This window comes from Callorhinus ursinus, unplaced genomic scaffold (genome assembly GCF_003265705.2).
Source record: "Callorhinus ursinus isolate GAN/ISIS: 27379988/994484 unplaced genomic scaffold, GSC_fseal_2.0 scaffold8, whole genome shotgun sequence".
In the NCBI taxonomy this organism is placed as follows: domain Eukaryota; kingdom Metazoa; phylum Chordata; class Mammalia; order Carnivora; family Otariidae; genus Callorhinus; species Callorhinus ursinus.
The window spans coordinates 12062593-12084508 of NW_027397070.1; the positions used below are offsets into that span (position 1 = coordinate 12062593).

Consider the following 21916-nt stretch of genomic DNA (forward strand, 5'->3'; position numbering starts at 1 on the left):
GAATAGGTAAAAGTCTCAAGATCAAACATGCCAATGGCATGTCTTCAGAAAGAAGCACCTCTGAATCCAAATTAACAGGTATGTGACATACAGGCATTTCAAATACAAGTAACTACCATATAGACCAGTTAAATAGACATGAAAAATTTTCTAATGACAAAGAATTTTTTTCAAGTTTTAATTTTTAGGCTCACTTAGGAAGTTCAAATAAAAACAATTATTACCATATGAATTAAAAAAATGGCAACAGGCAAATCACTACTCTGAAAATACTGCACAAAAACACTACTATAAATTATAAAAACTATGTGAATGTTGGAATGAAGACGCTCTACTTTTATTATATGTCCTCTTAAACAAGCATATTAAAATAAGCTCTACATATTTGTGCATTGTAATTTTTTATTTAAAAAAAGGAAGTGAAAAGTAACTTCATCTTAACTTTATATACCATTTCTCATACCTCAAACACTATTTAAGCAAATGTTAGAATTTAGCAGGTACAGCTTAGATTTCTGATACAATGACAAATAAGAAAGCTAGCTAATTCTCACTTATCCTTCAAAATTTAGTAGATTAACCACAAAATTTTAAAGTAATAGGAAATCCAAATGAAAAAGAAAAGAAAATCAGAAACAGAGCTAATATGAATAATAACAGTAGTCTCCATTTGGGTCACTATTTGTATTCCAACAATGTTTTTAAGGACGGTTCTCCTTCTCTTTTAAAACGGCTATCATCTAAAATTTCTCATCAGGACCTAGTTTTCTGGGCTCAAGAGATAGAAGAGGGGAGGAAGTGGGCAGGTTAACCAAATTCCAACTTGTAAAGTTTACCTGGTGTCAAATCATACACTGAAGTGCTTGCCAGTTTCTTCACTAGACTGGGATTGCTCAAACGAAGCTCCATACAGGCGTCATCTGTAGCGTCAAATCCTCCTCGCTTTTGGTATCTGTACTTTGCATTTGCTGATGTTACATCAGCACCTGAAGCTAAGATGTGCAGTCTGAGGATTTCAGAAAGAGTGCAGCTATCAAGATCCAAGCTTTTCAAACTGCAGCCTATAGTTGTTAAGAAATGAAATTGTCATTTAGAATACAAGCCATAAGTCCTCAGCAATGTAAAATGTACCTTTATAAAATTAAAAATAAAAAGCCAAACAAAACCAAAATAAAACCCACACATACCCTGGTGCAACTGCGGCCACGCAGCTGCCAGAGATGCAACTGCAGACAGTGCAGATTTTGTGGGGTCTGCATCTTCATCCAAAGCCTCTGTTAAATCTTTAAGGAAATAAATACTTTATTCTAGTGCAAATCAAAACTGGGATATTTGGGAATAACGCCCTTCTAAAATGACGAAAGAAACAGCAAACAGCTTAACATTCAGGAACCGCAAAAGAACCAACACTAGGTACAACAAGCATCATTCACATTCTGCCTAGTGTCCACCTCAAACTATGAATCCCAAGACATGTACTGCACACTCATATTTTCCTTAGTTAACACAGAAGACAATTTCCAAGTTACCAACAAGATGCACATACACATTCCCCCCGAAATGGTAAAATACACTTTTAAAAACAAATCTCACTCGATGTAACTTTAGAAAAGTCTACTTTGAAAATCAGAATCTATTTGAAGATCCCCAATCTTTTATAAATATTTAAGATTGAATCATAACAAAGTAGGGTTATAATCATCACAAAACCAGCACAGAAAAAGAACTAAAACAACTTAAAGATAGCTGTCTCTTAACCACTGATTTATCCTCTTCATTGAAAGTTCCTGTTTTTACTTTGAAAACTCTCCAATCTAAGAAACAACAGGAAGATTACCCTGCATTTTCTAAGTAAATTGCTTTCTAACTCTGAAAATCATACCTAGCTTACAAACAAGACTACAGAGTAAATCTACTGGCACAAATTGTATTTAAAGCATTAGTATACGTAATTATTCCTAATTATAACACATAGATGATAAAAAAAATTAAAGTGTCAACTATGAAAAAACTTTAAGCTTACAAAAAAACCTTTTGTTATATCATAGAATGGTAGGCATAACTTCAGACTGAGTCAGATAATATATATTCTAGTCTCAACACTGACAGCCCCCTAGTTCCTAGTTGTGCAGCCTTTAGACAAATCACTTAATTGGCTTCATTTTTCTTAAAGGAGTGAGTCTCGATCAGCAGTTTTTAAATTCTTCAGATATGTCTTGGGAGTCCAATACAAAAGAGATAAAACTTCCCTTTGTTCAGTGGGATATGGAGATGATAATCTTGCCCATTCATTTTTCCAATTCTCCTGCAGTGGCACCAAGGAATCCCTTTACAACTCAACAGTACTCCATGGATTAGAGCGGGAAAATCGCTAGGCGAAACTGGTTCTGTGGTTCCTTAACCTTCTACTATGTTTCCCTTCTGAAAGTTCACAAGCTGACAAAATGAACCTCAGAGAAAAGAACTACTGTCCTTTACTAAAAGGAAAAAGGCAGCTCTGGGATCATGTCTGATTACAATCATTGACAATTTCATAGCAGTTAAAGCATAAACACTACCACACAGAAGTTATCTGACTGAACATTGCATATATGCAGAAGTTATTCCTACCAGGCCCTGAATCCAGTCCAAATGCAAGACATTATATTCCTTCTTACCATGGAAATACTAGAGCTAAAACTTCCTCAATTTTCATTTTATATGGAAAACCACAGAAAATTAATAGGCACTCTAAAATTAACACCAGTCTTCATTACAGAACTGTAAAAGTGGACTGGCCCTTTTCCTTTGCACCAATCACCACATTCAACCTATTTTATCTGTAGTAATTTTTAACTTCCTAGGACAGTTACAAAGGCCTTAGGAAATGGACAACCAACAAAATGAGTTTACTTTTAATTGTTTAATTGTAAACTAGGCATGTTAAAATATGTATTTTATTTTTTTATAGATTTTATTCATTTATTTGACAGAGGGAGACACAGCAAGAGAGGGAACACAAGCAGGGGGAGCAGGAGAGGGAGAAGTAGGCTTCCCGCCAAGCAGGGAGCCCTATGTAGGGCTCGATCCCAGGACCCTGGGATCATGACCTGAGCTGAAGGCAGATGCCTAACGACTGAGCCACCCAGGCGCCCCAAAATATGTATTCTTTAACTCAATTATCTATCAAATGGCACTCTCAAGAAACTGTATTATTACTCTAGGATTTGCTTAGAGACAGTCACTTGGGTACATCATACCAAGAGAATACAGTTGACTCTTGAACAACACGTGTTTGAACTGTGTGGGACCACTTATAAGTAGATTTTTTTAAAAAAGATTTTTTGTATTTATTTATTTGAGAGAGACAGACTTAGAGAGCAAGCAGGGGGAGGGGCAGAGGGAGACTGAGAGAATCTCAACCCGACTCCATGCTCAGTGCGGAGCCCGATATGGGGCTTGATCTCTTGACCCTGAGATCATGACCTGAGCTGAAACCAAGAGTTGGAGGCTTAACTGACTGAGCCACCCAAGAGCCCCTATAAGTAGTTTTTTTTTTTTTTGTAAAAATACAGTACTGTAAATGTATTTTCTCTATAACATTTTCTTTTTTCTAGCTTACTTTATTGTAAGAATACAGCATATAATACATATAACGTACAAAATATGTGGTGTTTGACTGTTTATATTATCAGTAAGGCTGCCAGTCAACAGTAGGTTGCTAATAGTTAAGTTTTCGGGGAGTCAAAAGTTATACATGGATTTTTGGTTGGGGGTGGGGAGGGTTGGCATTCCTAACCCTTCAAGGGTCACCTGTACAGCTGAACTGTATGTTATGATTATCTGAAAGTTACATTTATCACAGTAACCTAGAATCTACAATTTCAACACTAAACAATGATACTTTAGCAAATACACAAAACTATGCTATGTAAGGATACTCTTCTTCCTATACTTATTAAGCTCATCATATAAGACTGAAGAGAGGAACTGAAATTTTTAATGTAAGATTTAAAAAATTCTTGGTCCAAATTTCCAAGATTTGATATAAAAGAAAGGAGGCCAAAGATTTTAGATCTTCTTGAAGATGGGTAATTTTATAGGCAATGTTAGGGAAACAAATACTCAAATTTTCAACATCTTTGCCATATTATGAGGTAATATAGCATAGCCAGTATGAGGCTCCAGAGCAGACTGCCTGAGTCTGTATCCCATCACTTTTTTTATTAGCCATGTCTCTTTGGGCAAGTTAATTAAACTCCTTAAGTCTAAGTTTTTTTCTAAGTAAAGGCAGAAAATAAGTATTAATAATCTACCAGTTTACTATACCTACCTATCTATGCCACAAGGATGATGTGATCATTAAATGAAATTATATATATATATAATGTCTTACATCACTTGCTTTCAGAAAGAACTGTGGGAAAGCTTTTTTGTTACAGAGATAGGCGAACATGGTAAAATAACCTGGGAGAATAGTCTAGGATCCTTACTGTAACTGAAATAATTATGTAAAATGTAGTCAATACAGGGGCATCTGGGTGGCTCAGTCATTAAGCATCTGCCTTAGGCTCAGGTCATGATCCTGGGATCAAGCCCCGCATTGGGCTCCCTGCTCAGCGGGAAGCCTGCTTCTCCCTCTCCCACATTCACCTGCTTGTGTTCCCGCTCTCGCTGTGTCTCTCTCTGTCAAATAAATAAATAAAATCTTAAAAAAAAATGTAGTCAATACAACAGGGAAGTGGAGAAGGGTGAAAAACTCCAAAGCATATTTTTTCCCCTTAACATTTAAATAAGTATCTTCAAAAGGAGCATTAAAACCTTTATTTAATGATCAATACTTATTCAGAGGTAGACCTTGTATTAGTATGTATAGATTAGTCCTTTACAGGAGTAGAGCTATAAAAATTACAGATCAATCATGAAAGGAAACTGCAATGGCAATACAAACACCAGTACACATATATTTTCTTTACACTAGTTGATTTTCCAACATAATTTCCTTGTCACCCCACTTTTTGTCAGGTCAGAATTTGGTTCATAACCCTGTGATGTTATTGGTCATTAAGACAGTCTAATGGCTAAAAGAATGAATATTTGCCATATTTTCTGTCTTGGATAATCCATCTTTAGTGCTGGTACTTGCTATCTCAGAAAATCTTTAGACTTTTATAAATGGTTTGCTCTTCCATCTTCCCTTTAGTAGAGTCTCATTTTATGGGCTAAGTCATCTGAGATGACAAAGGGACAATGCTGTTAAAATGACCTTGATAAGGGACCTATGGTGATTAGCACTCAAGAATATATTTTGTTTGAACTCAGACTGTAAAATATAAAGAAAACCAACATCAGATTCATACTTATCATTATCCTATTGCTTCAGGGACTAGGCATAAAAAAAATGAGCTCAAATTACCTAAGGTCAACAATACTATCTGAATGCAAGAATGTCACACTTTTTTGTATCAAGACTGCTAACAAAATGTCTCCCAAAAGTTATTTCTTATTGTGAATTTTTATGCAGTACACTGAAGTATTGTTTAATAAGGCTTCTGATCCTAAATCTCTTATGTGACAAAGTTCACGGAGAGTATAAATTCAGGAAGCCAAATCAATCTTTTACTACACATGCTTAACTATTCCTTTGATTAAGGTAAGTCCTAAACAAAACAGAGAACATACTCTGTTTTAAAAATAAAAAAGGGTTTCTCCAAGAATTATTCCTACGTTAATATGTACCACACACTGACTTTAGATATTTAAGTGCACAGAATTTAAACAGCAAAATTTCTAGTTCAAACTGTTGATGAAATAAAAAAATTAAATTTTACTTGATTCTGATCTATAAACTGTCACATCTCAAATGAAATCAACAAGAGTATTTTCAGTTTAAGTATTGGTAACAATTATTTAAGTATTTCCTTAGGTGGGGGCAAAAAAAAAATCAGTGCCATTTAGCAGACTCTCTTGGAATTAGATACTGGTCAATGACATCTGTAATGTTCCTAAATCATAGGAGAAATCTAAAGGAATAAAATGCAAGATAGATTTGGGGGGGGGAGAGCAGATACTTTAAAGGTCATCAGAAACAGTGCATTAAACCAAAATTTTTATAAAATAACTGATAATGTATTGTTCATATATGACTCAAGAACTGGGGGACTTGAAGAGCTATATTTTATAATTGTAAAAGTGAGGTTAATTTTAAGATAACCTTCAAAAATCAGTTCCAAAGCTACAAAGCTACTATCAATCAGCAATAACACTGAATTCTGACCTTTGGTGTCAGCATCCGTTATTTGCTCTTTGGCTACTTCCTCTTCTTCTTCAGCTATCGCCTGGAAGATGGCAGTCAGGAAGAAAAAAAGCAATTCACATAGTGGGCCTTCACTGTCATTTCCTACAAGAGCTTCCTCTAACACTTCTGTGAATAAAATGTTTAAAATGAATTTAAAGTTCTGTTCATGTACTGAAAAAACAACTCCATTGGAATAAACATTTTAATCAAACAACAGCCTGTGTAATTATTTTAAGTGTCCATTTATCAAAGTAGAGTATTATCCAAGGCAAAATCAAAAAACGATTTATAATGATTATAATAAAACACAATAAAATCATAAGCCAAAATCACTACATTCAAGAAAGTCAAATTAGCCTCAGCAGATCAATACCATATTTCCTTTTAAGTTTAAATTTCAGGTGTAATTAAGGCACATATTAAAAATTATCATTTTATTCTAATATGAATAACAACTCAAAGATTTGTTATTGTTGCCCCATTGTTCTCAAGAGCTATGTGGGGCATTAATGTTTACCGCGTAGGAGAGAGAATCATAAGTGTGAGGTATAATCTTAATATTGTATCCAAATCATAAATGTTATCTAATTTATCTTACCTAAACCAGCATAGTCTAGACCTTCTTGATCTGTAAGGCACAATGATTCATGCCTCACCCAGGTCCTTCACATTGAAGGAATGTGAAAGCCCTCCTGAAGAATACACTTTTATTAAAATAACAGTGACATTATAATTCTGTCTTTGAGGGTCTTTATTTTGATTTTAAGAAAATTATTTTGCTATTTGACAATTAAAAATCCAAAATGAGATCCAAAGCCCTTCTCAATTAATGTAGTTCTTATAATGTTTATACAAAGTAAAAGTATGGAGTCAATGCAGAATCACAAATTAGAGGTTGGCAATAACTTATCTCTAAATACAGCTGATGTCAATTCCTTCCTTTCCCACACTTACATAAACCATGACACCTTTGAGAAGAGGAATCTATTCCTTCACGCCCTTAAATTTACCTAGCAGGCGTGACCAAAGAAATATGACAGAAATAAGACTTGCCAGTTCCAAGCCTAGCCTTTAAGAAGGCTGGCAGTTTCTGTCCACCTCTTCTTGGAGCCCTTAGCCGCCACTAAGTAGCATAGGCTACCTTGATGGAGTGGGATGTCACATGGAGGAGCACTGAGGCACCAGGCATGTGTGTGAGGAAGCCATCTTGAACACCCAATCAGGTAAGTCTTCACATGACTCCAGTCCCAGCCACTTCCTGTAACCTCATGAGAGACTCCAAGAAAGGGCTGGACAGTTAGGTCCAGTGACTCTACAGAACTCTGAGAGATACTAATTTTTTGTTTTAAACCACTAATATGAGGGTGAACTATTAACACAGCAATAGCACTTGCCTAGGGTTACTCCCTCAGGAAACTCATCTTGAAGATCAAAAAGTTCCCCAAAAGCATTAAGAAACTCCAAAACCATCAGAGCATCACCAAAGATTTCAGGAGGTAGTCTAGTCTTCACTGGAGTTGGTTCTGGAAGTTCCTGAAAGATTAAACAATTTATATAACTATTTTAACCAAGTGCAGAAAATTGTAAAAGGTAGATATATACACTTTGCTGAATAAGATTTATTTCAGGCAGACTAGTGGTTCTCAACCCTGGATGTTTATCACAATCACCTTTGGAACTTTTAAAATTATAGATGTCTTGGCCTTATTCCAGCTTTACTAAATTATAGTCACTAGGGACTTTTTTCTTTATCAAACTAAGAACAACTTTGGGCTGATGTATACTACTGACTACATTTTCTAGTTAAGAGGGACTTTTAACCTAGATTCTGAGATCAAGGCATTAGCTGCGTCAATATTATCTTTTTTGCAGGATCTCCTTAGGATATGGAATAGAATTAATCCATCTGTTGAATTTACAAGTGGTTCCATACAAACTGAGATGAATGATAATACTGGATTATCAACGATCATACAAATGACCAATTATGTCTGCAGAATGAGAATCATTTTCAAAGTCTGTTATAAAATACTAACAGTGCCGCTTTGGAACTCTAACTATAGCATTTGCTTAATTGGCTAGTTCCTCTTAGTTAAATATGAAGCCACTATTAAAAAGAAAAATTTCTTTATTTTTTTTAATATCTCCACTTTATTTTTTTAATTTTTTTAAGATTTTATTTATTTATTTGAGAGAGAGACACAGCGAGAGAGGGAACACAAGCAGGGGGACTGGGAGAGGGAGAAGCAGGCCCCCCGCCGAGCAGGGAGCCCGATGCGGGGCTCGATCCCAGGACCCTGGGACCATGACCTGAGCCGAAGGCAGACGCCTAACGACTGAGCCACCCAGGCGCCCCTAAAAAGAAAAATTTCATCAGCAAAGCCACATAGGGCACATAGAGCATAGGTGTGAAACATCACGTAACATACTTATACCTTAAGATCGTCACATTCCATATCTTCTCTAGGTTTACTCCACTGTTTTAAGTATTCCATATATTTTCGCTTTTCTTCACGTAATTTTTCTCTTTCCTAAAACAAAAGGTTAATAAAATTTTTTATAAGAATTTTATAAGGCAACATCAGCATCACCTGGGAACTTGTAAGAATTACAAATATTTGGGCCCTAACCTGGACCTACTGAACAAGGAACTCTCAGGTTGAGATCCAGCAGTTGATGTTTTAATAAGTCTTTCTGGTGATTCTGATGCATGCTAAAGTATTAGAATCACTGATCAAAACAATGCTTGCCTAACACTACTGCTACAAAGATGGAAAATGTCTCATACGTAACAGCCCATGGATAAATATTAATTCAATTTAACCCTGCCTATAGGGGCTTTCCTATTTCAAATCAATTAAATCTTGACAAAGTAAAGTAACAAATTATTAGAGTACCTAAAATAAAACCTCCCCCTATATTTGTCATATAGTTGTTATTTTCAAGATTCATTTAAACCTAACAACCTAGGGACAGAGGGACCAGTAAGTAAAAGAAATATCAGAACACAGTTGGTGGATTTCTTTTTCTTTCAATCCAGGCCACTTCTCTTGCTCACTTGGTCTTTTGATACACTTACTTCTTGGTTCTTATATTTGACACTGGAAGATAAATAATGACCCTAAAAAGTCTCCAATAAAGCAGAGTGTAAATAAAATATTTTATATTTAATATAGTTTATAATTATTTTCCAATAAATGTTTAACATACGTTAATGTTATACTCTTCCTTTGAAATTTAGGACCACTGGTGGTAACAGATGGGCACTTATCAAATTTTCAACATAAAACGATAGTTACAGAACTTATTAATTGTGCTTTAACAGTCTGCTATAGTAAGTCTTCCCTCCCTGCCCCAAATAATTCTTGTAGCATGTAATAAGATGGGTATTCTCTTTCACTCTTGCTAAGAGTGTAAATAAGCACATGTTTAGCAAACATATACTTATGTATGTGTAAAGAAAGTTTTTTTAAAAATGTTCCCAGCCTTTGACCTATTATTCTACTTCCCATAAATTTATCCAGGGACATAATCCAAAACCAGTAAAGACTTTTATTCATAAATTTGAACAGGATATCATTATTTATGAGCAAAAAATTATAAAGCAATTACCTGTATCTATTTGATTAACTATTATGGAGTCACTAAAACTCCGACTTTACTTATTACTTAATAACATGAAGGACTATTTCAATAATGTTAAACAAAACAAAAAAAATTACAAAATTATGAATGCTACATCTCTTTTTTAAGGCCCAGAATAAAGATTAGAAATAAATTAGGGGCGCCTGGGTGGCACAGTTGGTTAAGCATCTGACTCTTGGTTTTGGCTCAGGTCATGATCTCAGCATCCTCAGAATGAGTCCCTAGCTGGGCTCCACACTCAGCAGGGAGTCTGCTTGAGATTCTCTCTCTCCCTCAAATAAATAAATAAAATCTTTTAAAAAAAACGCTATCTCTAAATGTTATCACATTTAGATTACACGTGGTTTTCTTGTCCTCTACATTTTCTGGAGCGTACATGTATTAGATACCTCCACCCCCATCCCAATGGCCTATCTGAAATAGTTCAAGAAACTATAGGCAATTTAAATGAGCACAGGGTGTAACAGGATTAGCTAGGGCTACTTGTGAATAGCCCAGAAAACCAATGACACTTACTGACTCTGGAGAAAGCCAGCTACAGAATTCTCTAAAGAATATCTACCACTAAAGATTATAATAAAAGATTTGCTGAAAAATCTATTTTTACAGATACTCTATTCTTCAAGGAGAATAAGAACACCAATAATTCTTGGGGCGCCTGGGTGGCTCAGTCGTTAAGCGCCTGCCTTTCGCTCAGGTCATGATCCTGGGGTCCTGGGATCGAGCCCCGTGTTGGGCTCCCTGCTCAGCAGGGAGCCTGCTTCTCCCTCTCCCACTCTCCCTGCTTGTGTTCCCTCTCTTGCTGTGTCTCTCTCTGTCAAATAAAGAAATCTTAAAAAAAAAAAAGAACACTAATGATTCTTGCTATTTGTAGATTTTACTGTATTTTTCTAATTATATATTTTACTTCTGTGAGTTTTATGCATATCATCTTCCCTAAATTTGCAAGTCTAAATAATGAAGAAAATCAACTTCAGAACTGATGAGCACTGGGTGTTATATGCAACTAATGAATTTTTGAACACTACATCAAAAACTAATGATATACTGGGGCGCCTGGGTGGCTCAGTCATTAACTATCTGCCTTCGGCTCAGGTCATGATCCCAGGGTCCTGGGATCGAGCCCCACATCGGGCTCCCTGCTCCACGGGAAGCCTGCTTCTCCCTCTCCCACTCCCCCTGCTTGTGTTTCCTCTCTCGCTGTGTCTCTTTCTGTCAAATAAATAAATAAAATTAAAAAAACAAAAAACCAAACTAATGATATACTATATGTTGGCTAATGGAACAGAATAAAAAAAACAAATTGTATTTAAGAGGCTTTGGGGTGTAAAGGCATGTATATATATGCTGAACCTTAAATTACTCATTAAATTTTCCAAAGCAAAAGAGAGAGAAACCAATAACTGTTTATCAGTGCTCTATACAACTAGAAATGTCAAAGTGTAAAGCATTTGAAAATTAACCATGAATTTATTTTTTTTCCCCAAAGATATCATTTATTTGCTCATCAGAGAGAGAGAGAGAGAGAAAGAGAAAGAGCACAAGCAGGGGGGGCAGCAGGCAGAGGGAGAAGCAGGCTCCCTACTGGGTAGGGAGCCAGACGAGGGACTCCATCCCTGAATCCTGGGATCATGACCCGAGCTGAAGGCAGACACTTAACTGACTGAGCCACCAGATGTCCCCCATGAATTTAAATATGTAAATCATACTATTTTTTTATATAGAGAGCATAGCTAATATACTTGAATGAATACCTTTTCCCTTTCTATTTTAAGTCTCTCTTTTTCCTCTTTTTTCTTCAGTCTCTCTTCTTCAACAATTTTCTTCAATTCTTCCTTCTTTTTCTCTTTATCTTCCTTTTCTTTTTTCTTTGCTTCTAGGGCATCTGCTTTTTCTCTTTTTAATTTAGCCTTTTCAAAAGCTGTGGAGAAGATCAAACTTAGAACTGTTCACAGACAGAAAACAACACATTTTTTAATGTAAAAAAAGAATCCCTAAAATATTTTATGGTTAAATATGATCGGTAGAGACTCACAGGGGTTGTAAATTGCTGGAGGAAGCCAGCAGGTGATTAAAATGGGAAAGCAAGTTGGCTGGGTTTAAGACAAACTACTGCACTGGGACAAACATATACTTGCCTTTCAAAGCCCTGCTACTCAAAGTGTGGTCCTAAGACCAGTAGCAAAGTATCATTTTGTTAGAAATGCAGAATCTCTTCTCCCACACAGACCTACTAATTTAGAATCTTCGTAAGATTCCCAAGTGATTCATATATATAGTCAAATCTGGAAAGCAATGTTTTATAAAGCTGTGTGAATCAAACAAATGGCCCCAAACAGTCTGTAAGCCATAGAAACTCCAATTTATGCTTAATCTAGCATTAGGCTGGTTTAATAGGAGATATGTTACACCTTCAAATACTGTTTTAAGAGATGAACACAGGTCTCATTTATCATAAAAATCTACAGATACCTGAGGGGAGAAAATTATTTATGCTTAAAAAGAAAAACCCAAATAAAAGAAATATGTCATTTCAGAAACACTCCCTAACAAGCACAGAGAAATATTCTTTCCTGTACGTAAACAGTTTTTGGAGAGAATGTTAAACTCACCCAGTGACTTCATTTCTTCTTGTTTCAAAAGTTTGTCTCTTTCTTTAATAGCTTTGTTCCTATAACCTGCAATAGTCTGTTTATTAGCAACGCTGTCCTCCTAAAAAACAAGCCAAGAAACTAAAGTTGTAGAACACCACAACTTTTACAAACTGATGGTCTGCCTTGTTCTTACAGTAATAAAAATTTTAAAACCCATCAAGAATACTTCCTTTATACAATAAGGTTTTATTCTAAGCATAATTGAACTTTTAATAACTTTAATCATAGTAACATAGAGAATATGAGTTAGTTCTATAGCTCTACAAATTAGTTCAAAAACCTTCTAGGAAAAACTACCAGTGATCTACAAGGAGAGCCTTAGAAATATGCATTAGAAAAACAAAAAAAATTTTCCAAGGTACCTTATAAACTAAATGGTGTAGACATCAAATATGAAAGAGGTGCATGTCAAAAGCATTCTTATGGTCAATGTTAAATAATGCCAAACGATTTTTTTACTCTATTTCTTGGGAGAATAATGGTCTGTAATAACCTGCTTAGTATATTTTTATTATCTTTTATCTTTTAAATGCTCTTCACATTTCAATCCCATAATTTATCCTTTGTATTTCTCCTGCTTTACATTTCAGTAACTGCTTATATGCTTGCTTCCACTTTGGTATAAAATCCCTGTGGCATTAAAGCTATGTCTAATTCACACTTGAAACTCCTACAAGCCTCACTGCTAAGTAGTTATCAACATACAGCACACACATTGTATACACAGGAATGTATTCCTTCCTAAGGCTATGTGCACAAGGGGAGCCAAACACTGCTCTTGATTTTGAACAATTTTATTAAGAGCTACAATGCAGTTTTTATCCATTCTCTACTTACCTGACTAATAGATACTCGTTTGGGAGGTCTCCCTCTTCTTCTGTTAGTAGGACTAAAGATAAATGTGGGCGGATCATCAGGGAAGAAATAAGAAAAATCTTGTTCTGCTATTTTATATGTTGAAAGAGATGATGCCTTCATAAAAAAAAAAAAGACATAAGGTACAGTAATAACAACATTAGGAAACCACATATAGATGTGCTCTAAAATGTCATAGGACTGCTGTTAAAGACAAGGTCAAAAACATTAGAATTTCATGTGTTAATAAACAGTAACACACATTTAAAAATTTTCTCTCCCTTATGGTTTTTATTTTATTTTTTATTTTTTTTAAAGATTTTATTTATTTATTTATGAGAGAGAGAGAGAGAGAACAAGTAGGGGGAGCAGCAGGGAGAAGGAGAAGGAGATGCAGGCTCCCCACTGAGCAAGGAGGCCCATGTGGGACTTGACACCAGGACTCTGGGATCATGATCTGAGCTGAAGGCAGCCGCTTAACCAACTGAGCCATCCAGATGTTCCTGTTTGTTTTTAGTTTTCGGGATAAAATATACTGATTCATCAGTTGCAGATAACACCCAGTGCTCACTACATCAAGTGCCCTCTGTCATTCCCAACACCCAAGTACCCCATCCCCCACTCCTCTCCCCTCCAGCAACCCTCAGTTTGTTTCCAAGAGTTAAGAATCTCTTATGATTGGGGTGCCTGGGTGGCTCAGCTGTTAGGCATCTGCCTTTAGCTCAGGTCATGAGCTTCCCTTCCCCTATGTTCATCTGTTTTCTTTCTTAAATTCCACATACGAGTGAAATCATTTGTCTTTCTCTAACTTATTTCACTTAGCATAATACCCTCTAGTTCCATCCACATCATTGCAAATGGCAAGATTTCATTCTTTTTTGATGGCTAAGTAATATTCCAGTGTGTGTGTGTGTGTGTGTGTGTGTGTATGCATACACACACCAATATTCTTTATCCAGTGATACACATTTTAGCTGGTTTACTTGATCTATTATTAATCAGCTTTACCAGAAAGATAAAAAACCACAATTCAGAGGACTGTCCCCCCATAAAATATGCAAGAATGCTTCAACAGTTTCTTAAATTATAAAACTATTTCAAAATTATGTTTATATGATAATCGTCTTTGGTTTGCATTGCTTTTGACTAATTTTGTATGGAATTTTCTATGTAAATAATCCATATATTTAACCTTACAAGTCCACTGTATTAACTCAATAAATTTTTCTTAACCATTTCCTAACTGCTGAATATTTAGATTTTCCCTGCAATTGGGGGTGATAAAGACTTTTTTTTTTAAAGATTTATCTATTTATTTGAGACAGTGAGAATGAGAGAGAGAGAGAGTACACGAGAGGGGGGAGGGTCAGAGGGAGAAGCAGGCTCCTCGCCGAGCAGGGAGCCCGATGTGGGACTCGATCCCAGGACTCCGGGATTATGACCTGAGCCGAAGGCAGTCGCTTAACCAACTGAGCCACTCAGGCGCCCCAAGACTTTTTTAACTTAAAGACTTTATGTATCAAATTTTAAAGTTGATCTGGCAAAAAGGAGAGATGCTGATAAATTCTTATCAAATTTCAACTCAGAATTTAAGTTCAGCAAAGTCAACTTCAGTTTTACCAGAAGTTGTGTGGTTTTAGGATAATTGCTAAATCCAAAAGAGTTTCAAAACTTGTTCACCTTTCATCCATGTCCAACTCTAAACTTTTTATTTTTGGCTAGCAATTCTGAAGATTATTTTTGGTCTAATAGCCAAGATCATCATTCTTTTTAAGAAAACATGCCATTTACAGAAGTATCTTTCAGAAAATATACAAGAAAATAATGATACAAAAATTTAAATCATTAAACAAAAACACTTCAATTAGGAATTAAATTTTCTGTGTGATAATTGTAATCATGGTAGAACCTAACTTTTAACATTTAAAACTCAATCAGTTCTGGCCATCATAATAAATCAAGAATCTATTAAGATTTTATATTAAAGTCTATTAAGATGGTTGTCAACTATCCTATATAAATAACGCCTGGATATATAGAATTGCCCTTTAAATATGAATATAAAGCATATGGGTGGTTTCTTCTCAAATATATATGCTCAAAAAAGGTCAAAATAGATTTTAATACATCAATTGCCAATGTTCCTTATTCATACACACATAACACAATAAACAAATACATCTTTGTGTTCTTGTAGTACTCCTAATAGCAGACCACACTCACCACATTGGGTATTAAACTTTATTGTTTTTGGGTTTGTGTGCAAGTACACTAGACTATCCACTAATAATTTTTTTTATACTCTATGAGAAAAATGTTTACTATCACTTTAATATTTATTTATTATTTTCTAAAGATTTTATTTATTTATTTGTCAGAAATAGAGAGAGAGATTGAGAGAGAGCACAAGCAGGGGGAGCGGCAGGCAGAGGGAGAAGCAGGCTCCCCGCTGAGCAGAGAGCCCTGCGTGGGACTCAATTCCAGGATCCTTGGGATCATGCCCTGAGCCAAAGGCAGATGCTTAACTGACTGAGCCACCCAGGTGTCCCAATTTTCACTTATTTATTAAGTAAAGTTTAATTTCTGTTTGTGTTTACTGTTTATTTTCCTTCATGAAAACCTGCTGATACTTTTTACCATTTTTTCCCAATTGTTGTTTTTGTTCATTGATATGTAAGAAACTTCTGTAAATTAGGGAAACTGGTCAACTTGCTATTTATGATACACGTACTAGAACTCATTTCATATACTGACTGATTGCCTACCAGGGCCAGCACTGTTCTAGCCACTTCTCACAGTATTTGAATCCTTTACTTTTTGTAAGCATCTTTTTACCTGGGTATCTGTGATTTTCAGTGCTGTAGATTGAGCACAATTTAAGCTTTTTCCTCTTATCAAGACAAATACATAAATATGCTCACATTAACAAAATTATTTCAGATGATTCTATCTTATGTTTTCAATTTTTTGTATTTCGTCCATTGTGAATTTGATCATGCCTATTTGTCTATTTTTCTACTAGGATATTTATGTTTTTCTAATTGATTTGAGCTCCTCATTGTATTCACTGAAAGTATTTTTCCTTTAGCACTTGCCCTTGAAATCTATTCATGACATTTTCATTTTTATTTCTTTTTGAAGATTTATTTATCAGAGAGAACACATGCGTGCACGTGCAACGGGGGGGGGGGGGGGGGAGGGGCGCAGAATCTTCAAGTAGTCTCACTACTCTGAGATCATGACCCAAGCTGAAATCAAGAGTCAGATATTTAACTGGCTGAGCCACCCAGGCGCCCACCCAGGTCCCCTTTAACCTACATTAAGTTTATATTGTCAGATAAGTCTTATCCTTGGTATTTTTCTCTTGCTCCTTCTAAGTACTTTAGGATGCCTAACATTAAGAATTACTTCATTTCATTTCCTTTTTTCCCCCTTCGAGTTGGTTCTAACTTTGTTTTTCCAAAGTTAACCACGTGTCCCAGTTTTATTTGTTAAATAATCTATCTTGGTCTCTAGAGACTTGAAATGGTACTTTTCACATAAACTCGTATCTTTTTTTTTTTCTTTTCTTTTGATGTAACACAAATCTTTCTTTTGATGAAATACACAAATCTTAAGCATATAGCTGATTTCTGACACATGCATACATCTCTCTACCCATTCTACTCCTTTTTTACTTAGTATTTCTCCCAATATGAGTTAAATATTTCTGTTAAAAAAAATTAGTCTTGGGGCACCTGGGTGGCTCAGTCGTTAAGCGTCCGCCTTTGGCTCAGGTCATGATCCCAGGGTCCTGGGATCGAGCCCCACATCGGGCTCCCTGCTCAGCAGGAAGCCTGCTTCTCCCTCTCCCACTCCCCCTGCTTATGTTCCCTCTCTTGCTGTCACCCTCTCTGTGTCAAATAAGTAAAATCTTTAAAAAAAATTAGTCTTAGTTTTTTTTTAACTTTTTATTTATTTTACAATGTGAGGTTTCTAAACTTCATTTTTTCCCCCTCTTAATGATTATGAATAAAATATAATCCATCTGCTTGGTATTGGTCTCTGATGTTCTTTTTACTATATGAATTGTTTTCCTAACTAGTAGGATCTATTTTAGCATTGTTCTTTGAATTTATTTTTGTGAGCCAGGACCCCACTTAGAAAAATACAGATGTTCCCTTCCCCTGTAACATTTTCTTTTTCCAAGTTTTCCATCTCTTCTTACATGTCTTGGTTGATCTTTACAAGGGGAAAAAAAATGCAGTACCTGAGCCATCTAGCAATTCTAGCAATTGCAAAAATAGTTTTAATTCAATAAATAGAAAGAAGATTACTAAAAACTGGCTCCAGATAAAAAGAGAACTATTTTCAACCAACTTTGAAATAACATTTCTGCAATATTTCAAGTTTATAACACAACCTATCTCTTTTTTTCTTCCTTCCAATAAATAATTTCACTGTTCTGATTACCTTAATTTTAATGACTCCATCTTGTGGTTCACAGTGTTGCTTCAGAAAAAGCTTTAATTTATCACGAGAAAATAAGTGTTTTCTCCGACTGCCAGGGGAAAAAGGAGGAGAAAGAGTAAAGTGTTAGTATCAAAAAATTCAATTTGAACTCTATACTCTCCGAAAATCAATAACCTCAATTTCAAGCTTAGGAAAAGAAAGATATTTCCTTTTCCAATAGTATTTATGTATAAGTTATGAGAAACTTTATACATAAGTATTTATGTGGAATGTTATAAGATCAACTTAAATGGATTTATTATAAATGTCCATTACAAACATAGTATACGCATTTTTTGCATAAGAATCACTTAGAAATCAAATAAACCTCAAGGAAAATATACTACAGAGTAAACCTAATTTTAAAAAATTAGATGGTCATTCCTAGAAATATCACCAATGAAATTCTTTAAAAAATTAAAATCAGCAGGCTACAAGATATCACATAACACTAAGTCAATATTCAAATGGATAATGTGAACGTTCTTGAACATAGGCTGTTTCAATTTCTAAAATATTTTGTATTTAAACTTCGTATGGCAATCAACAAATTCATGGGATTAAAATGAAAGAGAATTAGAATTAAGATTCCAAAAATATGCTGTTTTTGATTCTTCCTTGCCCCCAAATTCAAAAACCACCACCACAATGGTAACAAACACAACCAAAAACAAATCAAAACAAACAAAAAAAATACCCCTAAACACCCAAGTATTTCTGGAAAAGTTCTGGAAAGAAAGTAAATGTTTTAATTGAATTCTATGTATTCCTTCCAAGAAAAGCCAAGTTAAAGACTTCTAAGAGTGCATAAACAATAAAGGAGTTTTAAAGTAGTAGCCTCCTCAAAAATGTATATTCTTTTCTTAGAGAAAGGACCATAATGAGAGAAAGGATTGGCTTACTGTGCTATCCCACCACCATACATAGAGTAGATGACAATAAGGTTAATTATTTCTTGACTATTGAATAAATATACTAGTCCTCAAGAATTGTATTGTCCTACATAGCACCCACTAGCCTACTTATAAAAAAAAGTTAAAAAAAAGTGTGAATAATCTATGAGCATTATTTTGGGAATACTATTTTTCAGCATATAATAAAATGCAATACACTCCAGAGTTCTTAATGATGGACCCCCAAGATCCAACCAAACAAAAAACTACACATACCTCCTCATAGTTATAGAAAGTAATATATTTGACTCAGGATTCACTCAACACTTATGTTATTACCACTTTTCTTTAGACTCATCAGTATATATGAGGCAAGAGGTACACGAGAATAAGTAAAATCATTTTATTTTATTTTTTAAAAATTTTATTATTTATTTATTTGAGAGAGAGAGAGAGCACAAGCAGGAAAAGCCACAGGCAGAGGGAGAGGCAGAAGCTTAGCAGGGAGCCTGATGGGGAGCTCAATCCCAGGACCCTGGGATCATGACCTGAGCTGAAGTCAGACGCTTAGCTGATTGAGCCACCCAGGCACCCTAAGTAAAAGCATTTTACATCAAATGAAATGCAAGATTGACTACTGGGTGGTAAGTTGATAGTTGGCTGATTACGTCAATTTACTTTCAGGTGACTAAGGGCCTAACCTCAGCAGGCAACAAAAGGGATTGTCCTAAAATAGATCTGTGTAACCTAAAGTTAATTCCTTTAAATATTAACCACTCATCACCCCTCTTTTGATTAGGACTTAAACAGGAATTTATTTTTTTATTTACTTAATTTTTTTTTAAAGATTTTATTTATTTACTTAGAGCATATGCGCGAGCAAGGGAGGGGCAGAGGGAGAGAGAAAGAATCCCAAGCCGACTCCATGCTGAGCACAGAGCCCAACTTGGGGCTCAATCTCTCGACCCTGAGATCATGACCTGAACTGAAATCAAGAATCAGACGCTTAACTGACTGCACCACCCAAGCACCTTCAAACAGGAGTTTTTAAAGATACTAATTTGTTATTATTTAACTTTAAGGAATGGAAGAGACTGATCAGATGTCTGTGTCCAGTGAATAAAATACTACAAATGTGATGTATTTGTAAGTACCATCAGACTTCTCAGCATTGGAAACTGAGTTCTCTCATGAGAAGTGCCTCATAAATAGGATCCTTTTTAATTTTTTAGACTGAAGACTCTTTGGGATTACTTACAAAAGGCTCATGGAGTCCATTAGGATTCACTTAATCAGTCTATAAGTGTACATTTATTTTAAAAAGGGAAGCAATCACTTGCAACACTGTTCTATAGCAAATCTTAACTGAATGCAATTATTCTATTTGAAACCAGCATAGATGAGATAACCAAGTTTTACCTGATTTGTGTTGCTTTAACAATAGCACACTCATACAATTCTTTTTTAGTGGGTTGCACCTTGTACTTGAATAATAAGGGATCGACTGCATCTTTTTTCTTCCTAAAAAAGAGCAAAGATACAAATCAATAATTTGTTTGAAAATGTGAGATTTTATTTTATTTTTTTAACATTTTATTTATTTATTTGACAGAGACAGCAAGAGCAGGAACACAAGCAGGGGGAGTGGGAGAGCGAGAAGCAGTCTTCCCACTGAGCAGGGAGCCAATGGCGGGGCTTGATCCCAGGACCTTGGGATCATGACCTGAGCCAAAGGCAGACGCTTAACAACTGAGCCACCCAGGCTCCCCTGAAAATGTGAGATTTTTAAACAGAAATATAGTTTCTAAGAACACACTGTAACAGAATCTAATGCATTTTTAGTTTAGGATTTTATAAGTTACTGACATCCCTCACTGTTCTATCAGCCAAAATAGTACAAAGCACTATTTTATGTTAGGTAGGTATTTTACTCATTCAATGAATTTTCCTGTGTGAAGAAATTAACTGAAGATGAATAAGCACAAGTAAAGTACCCAGTTTAGGTAAGATAGATTTGTAAACAAACAGCTCTTGGAATCACTTTTAAGCTTTTTTCTTAATAGCTATGTAAAGCAAGAGCAAAAGTGGAGATAATGTAGTTTACCCAGTTTTAAGAATTGGCAGAGGCTATACATTTAATCCTTGTCTCCACCAACTTCTCATCTTGTTTTTCCTTTGAGGATGCATTCATCCATCTGTCCAATAAATAGTTAAGAGACTACAATATGCCAAAAACTAAACAATAAGGATTAAGTAGTGAACAAAACAGAAATACAGTGGGGGAGATACAGGCAAGCAAACAAACAAAAATATACAACAGGGTAGGAGGTAAGTGCTATGAAAGGAATACAGTGCAGGGTGGAAGTACTCTATTTTATATAGTGACAATCCTGATAAATTGACAAGATAGGCCTGATAAGAAGTTAACATTTAAGCAGAGATCTGAAAGAAAAGAGGGAGCAACTCACAAGAAAATCTTGGGGAAATGAGTTCAAAGGAAGAGAGAAAAGAGTGTGTAAAGGCCCTGAGGTGGAAATAGGCATGGCTTGCACAAGAAGCAGAATAAATAAGGAGAATAAAAAATCCAGTCAGAGAGGAAGCAGAAGGGCCAGATTATAGGCCATCAATATAAAGGTTTTGGATTTTACTCTGAAAAGACACTAGAGGATACTGAATACTGGGGAGATAATGATATAACTTACACTTCAGAAAGGTCACTCTGGCTGCCAGACTGTGGGGCAAGAGTGCAAACAGGGACATCCATTAGAAAGCTAGTGCAATGAACCAAGTGAGAACTGACGGCAGTTACAGACTACAGTGGTAGTGGGGGCAGCAGAGAGACAAGTGGTTGGATTCTTGAAAAGCTGCCTCTGTGAATGCAAGTGCATATATAATGGGGGTGTAAATAAGGGTTATTGAGAAGAAAATGATATGAAAGGATGATAAAAGGGGCGCCTGGGTGCCTCAGTTTTTGAGCGTCTGCCTTTGGCTCAGGTCATGATCCCAGCCAGGGTCCTGGGATCGAGCCCTGCATCGGGCTCCCTGCTCCGTGGGAAGCCTGCTTCTCCCTCTCCCACTCCCCCTGCTTGTGTTCCCTCTCT

General features: G+C 35.6%; 1 protein-coding gene across 3 annotated transcripts in view; it reads right to left on the reverse strand.

The window, feature by feature from the left end:
- BAZ1A (bromodomain adjacent to zinc finger domain 1A) overlaps positions 1 to 21916 on the reverse strand; it is a 95603-nt gene that overhangs the window by 27218 nt on the left and 46469 nt on the right. Inside the window, exons 4-13 of one of the 3 annotated variants that reach the window (XM_025870181.2) lie at positions 20235 to 20336; positions 17884 to 17971; positions 13414 to 13548; positions 12535 to 12634; positions 11677 to 11843; positions 8713 to 8808; positions 7672 to 7810; positions 6257 to 6403; positions 1188 to 1283; positions 837 to 1061 (exon numbers count right to left, since the gene is read on the reverse strand). In XM_025870181.2, the coding sequence (XP_025725966.1) occupies positions 837 to 1061; positions 1188 to 1283; positions 6257 to 6403; positions 7672 to 7810; positions 8713 to 8808; positions 11677 to 11843; positions 12535 to 12634; positions 13414 to 13548; positions 17884 to 17971; positions 20235 to 20336 (1295 nt within the window). Of the gene's footprint in view, positions 1 to 836; positions 1062 to 1187; positions 1284 to 6256; positions 6404 to 7671; positions 7811 to 8712; positions 8809 to 11676; positions 11868 to 12534; positions 12635 to 13413; positions 13549 to 17883; positions 17972 to 20234; positions 20337 to 21916 lie in introns of all 3 variants that reach the window. The other 2 variants (XM_073895071.1, XM_025870178.2) reach the window with 2 other exon arrangements.